This window comes from Rhea americana, unplaced genomic scaffold (genome assembly GCF_003343005.1).
Source record: "Rhea americana isolate MKP2758 unplaced genomic scaffold, rheAme1 scaffold_146, whole genome shotgun sequence".
NCBI lineage: Eukaryota > Metazoa > Chordata > Aves > Rheiformes > Rheidae > Rhea > Rhea americana.
Window position 1 is genome coordinate 272875 of NW_028185550.1, and position 8341 is coordinate 281215.

The 8341-nt window shown below is 37.7% G+C and overlaps 1 protein-coding gene across 1 annotated transcript in view; it reads left to right on the forward strand.

Annotated features, from left to right (window-relative positions):
* The window catches only part of LOC146599110 (protocadherin Fat 4-like), a 46109-nt gene extending 37798 nt beyond the window's left edge, over nucleotides 1–8311 (forward strand). Inside the window, exons 36-44 of the mRNA XM_085299129.1 lie at nucleotides 297–431; nucleotides 978–1114; nucleotides 1768–1965; nucleotides 3034–3128; nucleotides 4767–4922; nucleotides 5762–5959; nucleotides 6601–6723; nucleotides 7474–7684; nucleotides 8099–8311. Of these exons, the coding sequence (XP_085155255.1) occupies nucleotides 297–431; nucleotides 978–1114; nucleotides 1768–1965; nucleotides 3034–3128; nucleotides 4767–4922; nucleotides 5762–5959; nucleotides 6601–6723; nucleotides 7474–7684; nucleotides 8099–8311 (1466 nt within the window). The remainder of the gene's footprint in view (nucleotides 1–296; nucleotides 432–977; nucleotides 1115–1767; nucleotides 1966–3033; nucleotides 3129–4766; nucleotides 4923–5761; nucleotides 5960–6600; nucleotides 6724–7473; nucleotides 7685–8098) is intronic.
* The last annotated feature ends 30 nt before the right edge of the window (nucleotides 8312–8341 follow it).

Here is an 8341-nt window from a genome sequence, read left to right on the forward strand (position 1 = left end):
GAATAATTAAAAACTGGTGAAAAAATGCCTATCAAGTGAAAAAGAACTTGTGCAACAAGAAGCTGCAGTTCTCTTTTCCAAGTATATTGCTCCTTTACATGTTTAAAGCCTGTTTGGTCTAAGATAGGACCCCAGCTGTGATGCCTTCACTGCTCAGTCCTTGGTAGCAGTGCATTTCACATTCTTAAGAGCAGAAGGCCTGTGGGAGCATCCAAAGAACAACCAAAACACAAAAGGTAGGAAGCATACGAGCGAAATGGTAACAATAACAACTAAGGTGCACATTTGCCTTTCAGGTCATTTTAGATTGGATTCAAAAAGTGGTCAGCTGAAAACAGCAATTAATTTGAACTACGAGAATGTTTCTCAGTATGTAATTTTTGTTGAAGCAAATGAAAATCCTTCATCTGCCACACAAGTCCAGCATTCAGGTAACTTTTCTTTGAAGAGCATTTCGGCTTGAATCAGGGGTGATGAACACGTGACATTTGTCTTCTGTATTTGCAACCAACTAGAGAAAACATGATTTTCTTTAACTGAAAGTTCTGGTGAAAGTCAGAGCTTTGCAGCAGTGCAACAAGAAGAGAAGCAGCTTTCCTCAGCAAATGCACACCCTCACAGGGCCCTACCACTGTTTTGGAGGAGAATGTAGTAGCTGGGCATTGGGCTCCTCAGCACCAGCTAGAGCATCTGCTTGACCCTTGCTTGGTACAGCACACCAGCTGGAGAGGGCTGAGGGAGCAGTGCTGTGGCCTTTACCTTGCACTGTGTGTTCTTGCTGGACCTCTGGAGGAAAGAGAGCAAGCTCCTTGGGGCACATCTCTGCTGAGCTCCCTTCCTTCTCCCTCATCCTCACAGGCAGCACAGACRATGCTGTAAAGCCACAGTCTGGTCCAGCCTCTGAAAGATGTGCTTTGCTGGTGTTTGTTTGACATGAGTCTGAGCAGTGTCAGAGTTAACTTGCATTTGTTTAATAGGTCTGTTTTCTCAAAATGTGGCAATGCTGAAAATCTCAGTGCAAGATGTAAATGAAGAGCCAATATTTTTGAACAGTGTCTACTCAGTTCGGATACTAAACTCTGTGCCATACAAGTACCCAGTTATTACTGTACAGGTAGAGTTTCTTTCTGTCCTCTTCRTAAGGGAGGGCTTTTGAAAAACTTGGATATCCTCCACAAGTAAACTAGGTTAAAGGAACTATTAAATCTGCTCTTGAAATCTGGAGCCAGATTCTGCCCATCATCCAAGTTTCRCACGGTGCAGATGAAGGGAACTAGTCCATACCTGTCCTGAGARTCAGTCTGTCAGAAGAGCTGTGCAGACAGTTCTGACTTAATGCTATTATTGTTTGGTCCATGAAAGTTTTTATACTGCACAGACTACCTACCGTTCCCTTTCTGGCATTGTTAACTGCTTTGCTGTCTATCAGATCCAAAGGGGAAAAGAGTTATAACACAGAACAGTTCTCAAACTTGTCCTTTCCAAGTCTGGTGTTATCCTTCAGTTCCTGTAGYCTGCTCCCTTTATGGCTGCAGCAGTAGAATCCTCCAGACTTTATGGGAAATGTATTTCTGCTTTTATAGCCCTGGTCTGATTCTGAATTTGTGCTCTGCTTTGTTTAGTGCACAGGAAAAAATATGACAGCCACTATCCTAGAATATTCTAGTCCTACAAATTGAAACTGGAGAGTTTTATGTTTGAAGAATGAAGTRCAGCCCAAAAGCCACAAGCTGAGTTTTACAAATTGCCTTTCTTTTCTGAACTCAGGCCACAGATCCAGACTCAGGAGAGAACGGCCTTCTGCTGTACAGCTTAGTGCATCACGACACGAATCAGTTTGACATTGATGAAAATACAGGGCAGATTTTTACAGTTTCTGTAAGAAGATGGACTGGAACAGTTTCTCTGAAAGTCCAAGCTGCAGACCAAGGTGGTAGAGGACTTACAGCCCAGACAACTGTCAAYGTAAGGAAGATCACTGAGTAGTGCTGTTTTGCTTCCTTGTCAAAGATCTGTATACAAGAAAGGCTAGTTTGATAATGACAAAAGCGATATTGAATGCCACGTTRTAAGACTGCTAAATGTACCAATACATATAAAATCTCAGGCTAGAATTACTAAGTTGCCATTTCTATTAATAAGGAAAAATATATTGACATGAAAACTGACTTTCAGAGAACAATTACACTTATGGACCAAATTAATCTCTTAGATAATTCAGGCCATGAGTAAATCAACAAAGTTGTCTTGAGATAGGGAGCCTTGGGGTAAGAGTCTCAAGGGAACTGCTTGAAGTAACTGTGAACACAGAAACATGGTTCCCCTCCGTATACCTTAGTCCTGGGAGGAGGTTATTCTTGAGTTTTTCTTTCCTTGCAAGAAAAGATTTACCTGAATTCAGGGGTGGTATCAGGTATTGCAAGTTTGATACCACTTCCCTTCCACCTCTGCTTGGTGCAATTTCCCCAGGATACCCTCTTCAGGAGTGTATGACCTCCATGTAGCTGCATAGCAGATACATTTTAATGTGCTATCCAAATCCCAGTTACTTCAGTGAAGGCTTGACATATAAAATTGTAGTTAGATAATAGAGTCCTTTAAATGCTGCATTTATAATAAATTGTTTGTACTGCACATGCAGGTAACTGATGGGTATAACTGGAGATCGTGCAGAGAAATTTATATGTTTTCAAAATTTATTAGTATTAATTTTAGAAATCTGTTTCATGATATTACATGTATGTAAAAAGAGAATGCAAGAAGGGAAATTCTGGAAAACTCTTTTGCCTAAAACTTTGCTCACAGGCATAGTAAAGTTCCATATTTGTTCATAATTTAATAAATTCTTTGATTTTTTTAATTGCCTGTAATACTATTTTAACATCTTAATTCTATTGAAATTACTTACATGGAAGTTATGAGTACTCATTTTTAGCCTCACAATTAGAGGTTTTTTTAAAAGTCAATCTTGGGAATAAAGAGAGAGACATAAATGCTTTAGAAAATCTTACATGTGATTTATTCACTTTGTAGGTAATCRTTGATGACAGTTCCAGTGACAACATTGTGGTACTTGTTCTTAATCAGATGATCAATGCTGTTGAAAGAAATATTGCTGAAGTAAAAAGGTATTTTTGAAGCTATGAAGCTTATTCTGATATACCTAATGACAAATTTAGAGCCCCTTTGAGACAGGGGTCTGGCAATCTACAGGGGATGTACTACAGCCTGGGTCTCTGAAAAGCCAGACTTTCAATTTGATATAATTCAGAATAATTTCAGGGAGTCCACAGAAATCTACCTGGAAGATATGCCCATTTTTTTCCTAGTAAGGTTTTGGCCTCTGCTGAAGACTGTCAAAAAGGTCTTTGGACTACCTAATTTCCAGAGGTCACCTCCTATTTCAACATTCTATGAATTTCAATAGATTAGAATAAAAGTTTTCATTGGTAGAAAGACTAAAAGGAAATGACTATGTTGCTATCTCTATTTTTTCTAAACAGAGAAGTTAACAGGTGGTTTATGGGTCTGCCATGCAAATGCTGTGCCCTTTGCACAGGGTTGTCATGGCTTTTAATTTTTATGACTTTTCCTCAGTTTTATGAACTTAAATTACATCAGAAGAAGAGCTAATACACTGAAATTATATTGGATTAGTTTGAACTTTCTCTCCTGTAAATCATTCAAGTCTAGCTTTGTCTATGGAAAATATGCTTTAACTGGCTGCAAAAGGAGAAGAATGGCCCAAGATACAAACGTGGAGATAGACAGGATAGAGGATACTGATAGGTATCCTAAGATGAGTCTGCAAACCAAAACTACCTTTTGTACAAATGAAAAATCTCCCTTGTGGCACAGCAGCAGTGTTTCTCAAGGGGATTCTCAGCCCTACAGCATTAGGGAATTAGCTAGCAACATGTCACAGTATAGTTTAAAATGTATATTGGAGWTTTTGGCTCCAATAGAGCCAACACAAAAGATTTTGTTTGACTGTATATAAACAAGTATTTTCGTTGGAAATATGAGGCCTTGAGGCATGATGCTTTTGAGGGAAGATCATTTTAAAGGATGGAAAAATGAGTTTGTAACATTGACACTATCACAGCACAGATTTCCCATTGGTAAAGATTAGATAGAAACCCTAGAGTTACTTCTTGCACCTTTCTTTGAAACAGCTGGTACTGACTCCTATCAGAATGATGGATTGATGGGTCCAATGGTCTGATCTAATGTGAAAATACCTCTTTTTACAAAGGATCAGGAGAAGACAATGAGGATCATGAGAACAGATTCCCATCTCCCTACCTTTAATGTTTATAACACACTATAGGTATCATTGCTTGTATTTATAAAAATAATGATGTCAAGCATGAAATAAGCCATATGTTACTTGGTAAAGCATAACTAAATATATGATATGCTATACAATATTGGTTATGAAAGCTATGTGTAAATAACTATCTAAGAATTTTTAGGCTATGTACTAAAGTTACCTAGCATCTACTAAAGCAAAAAGTGGCTTAGTTTAATAGTCAGAGCTGGGGCCTGGATGTTCTTTTTCTCTGCTACTATGCAGTCACTTTATGATATTGGGCAAATAGCTTAACTCCCTTGCTGATGGCAGTCCTGCAGTTTGACATCCTGAGATTAAAACACTAAGTATGTGCAACATGTTGTATTGTAAATGCTACTTTTCTATCACTTTCAGAGTAAAAGAATTTGTCAATGCCCAGTTAATTTTAAAAGTTTTCTTAATATGATGGCAGGGTCCTAGAAGAAATACTTGCGTGGAATATATACATCATTGATTTTTATTCCAATGAGTTTGAAAGACGAGCAAGAGAAAGCACGGATGAAACCTACTTAAAAATTATTGCTGTTGATGAGACAGCCCAAGAAATACCTGCAGAAGATGTAAAAAGGTCTGTATCTTAAAGTTGGTTCTCTGGCTGTCAGGACCCAGGTGAGGTGTAAGGTTTTGTTTCCCTTAGAATTTTCAATCTCTTGACTGTGCAGATTTAAACCAAATAACAATTTATCTAAGCTCAAATTGAGCTTTTAGATTTCAGAAAGTTTTCATTAATTATTAAAGGTAATTTCCAAAGCTTGTCAAAGTAAATGAATATGGCTGTTTGTGCAAAACATACTTAAAAGTCAGTTTTTAGGAAAACTGAAACAGAAAAATTATAATTAAAATAGATATTGCTTTCACTTCAGAACTGCAGAATGTTGATTAAATATTTTAATTTTAGGTGTATGTTGTAGTTCTTTCATAACATGACACTGGTATGAATGTATACTCACAAAACATTGTATAAAGGGTGGCTGCTATTTAAAATACATAATGTGATTTCTAGACTCAACTTCTGTGTTTAACAAGAAATTGTTTGTGGCTGATAATACTAATGGAGACTGCAGTCATGGAAAGCACTCTGTATTGATGAAACTTTTTGACTGAGGAAATCTCTGTTGGTATCTGTAAAGCGATATGTTTTGCTGCCTTGATGTAGATTTAGAGAATATGTGCCTGAAGTTCACTATTCCAAGCTTTGCAACATTTCACTTCACATCAGCCTCTGGGCTGGTTGCTAGAAATAGGATTTTTTCCATGGAAGATGTAAAACATCTGATCTTTAGAAAGGATGCCTGCACATGGTAGACTGTGGGATGAGTTTCCTCTCATTTTCTTCTTTTCTTCAGTGCTCTGCAGACCAAAATGAAGGTCCGATAAATCACCAGCATTTTACTTTTCTATCTTCAGGAAACTTACAGAGCAGAAGATTATCATTCAGTCAGAACTGGAAAAAATATTTGAAACGCCTGTAACTGCTGACTTAGGAGAGGTTCTTGCTGACTCGGTGTCCCCTGAACTCACTGCAACTATCGTTCTAAGTGTTCTGCTGGGCTGTATGCTTGTAGCCTTCCTGGTATACATATTTATTACCATAAAGAGAAAAAGGTATAACTATTCTTACTTTAACAATGTCATTTAAATTGAACTTACAACGAGTAAATTGACTTTATATGCCAACTCGAAAAATACTTTTTAATCTGATAAAATTACTGATATTTGGATGGAGTATTGCCTAAGATTTGCTGTAAATTAAAATGTCTAGACTTCTTTCCTGTAGATATTAGATACCTCTGTTACTCCACATCAGCTCAAAGTTGGTTTCTTTTTTGTGTTTGTCACAGAGCAACAGTAAAGAGAAATCCTTTTAAAACAGAGAAATGTGGATAGCAGAAATTGTACCTAATAAGGGGGACACAAGTAGCTATACTATACCCACATAATTATCCACTATTTCCATGAATTTGCATACTGAAGTCAAGGGAAGTTTTGCTGTTGACTTCAATGGCAACAGGACTGTAGATTTGTGAAAAATGACTAGATTTCAAAAAGGGCAGTGGGTATTTAATCTGTTTCATTAATACGTAGTCTAACAATATGCAGAATAATAGGAACTAAGACTCCAGACTAATCCCCRGAACAATACAGGTAACATAAGTTGTGCATTAAACTTATGACAAATATTTCATGTTTTGTATTTTAAATTTCAAAAGAAAAATTTATTTTACTGTATTTGTCATTTTCAGGAGTAAGAAGCAAGAGTGGCTCATTGAGAAGCAGACTGAAGTTATTGAGGGCTTTGATAATCCAGCTGTAGCTGACAAAAGTGGAAGTCCAAAAATCATAGAGAAACCAGAGCATATGAATAATCTGTAAGTAGAATGCTGATGATATCACAGACTTATAAAAAATTAGCACACCAAAAGATATGCTTTTTATTCTGATAACATAGGATGTTCCTTGTACCTTTCACTAATGTGTAAGTTGATTTGTAAGAACTGTTACTGTAGTAAGTTACAAACTCTATGCTTGAAGAAAGCTAACACCTTTTACTAAAGTCTTTAACATAAATTACATGGGCAAATTCACGCTTACTCTTTAGCAAATTGTTGATCTCTATGCAGAAAAAATCCTTCAGGATACAAGAAGCTACATAATGTTCACCTGGGTAAAATCTCAGTGATTTTGAAACCAGTGTACACAGAATCATAGAATCGGTAAGGTTGGAAGGGACCTCTGGAGATCATCTAGTCCAACCACCCTGCTCAAGGATCCTGCACAGGTCACCTAGAGCATGTTAGACAGGGTTGCATCCAGGCGGGCCCTGAGTATCTCCAGAGAAGGAGACTCCACAACCTCTCTGGGCAACCTGTTCCAGTGCTCCGTCACTCTCACAGTGAAGAAATTCYCCCTCACGGTCAGGCGGAACTGCCTGTGCTTCAATTTCTGCCCATTGTCTCTTGTCCTGTCGCATGRGACAACTGAGAAGAGTTTAGCCTCGTCCYCTTGACACCCTTCCTCCTTCAGGTACTTATAAACATACTGCTCACAGATTCAGAGAGGCCAAGATTTTGTCACTTAATTATCTGAAGGTGTTACGAATTTATTTAACTCTCTTTCAGGAACACTGAAATAACAACGTTTACCAGCACGGAAAACACTCAGGGAGRGGATGCTCATAAAGATGTATTTGAGGCTGAACAAAAATGTGATTATCTTGAGACACTGCTAGTGGGTTTGGAAAGCGAACATGAAAAAAATATTGCTCCTGAAAAGACCAAAGARCCTGGAAATGTAGGTGTCCAGCCTGCTGCAGAAATTACAACAAAACAGGTAATTAGCTATTCAGTTGCAGACTGCAGTAAAGGATATTCTATTATTATTCATCAAATAACTGAAATAATTATCAAAGMACTGCAAGCCAGTAACTGAACTCGACCATTTTTTAACTTGTGGGGAAAAAAAAATCTTATCTGAAGTAATGAAAATCTTTGAGATGGGCTGTTCGTCTCTGCTTACAAGCGGGAAGAGGATGAAAAGGACTTTGTTGCCTGAAAAGAAGGATGATTCTCTTGCATCTCCTTCTGTTTGTAGAGAAAGAGTTCTCATTTACTGCTGCCCCTAAAACCTGCAGCTTGGAAGCTTCAGAGACAGACTATACATTAAGTTATATTACTTCTAGAATTYGTGCACTTTGTACCATTCATGGTCTTCTGCCTCATCTGTGTTATTCATGTCTTCTTGCAGAATTACTTTTTGACAGATAAAAATGATGAGCCAGCTCATCCGTTAGGACCTGATCCCATAATACCTGCTCCAGAAAAAGAACTGAAAGGGGTGAGATTTTCAGAAGTGGCAGTGATTTTGGATACAGAGGCTGAACTGGATGAGCCTGATAATGAAGACTTGTTTTTCAACAATAATGAAGAAATGCATGATGAAGAAACCTTTTCTTTATGAAAAATCACAGTGATACTTATTGGAACAATA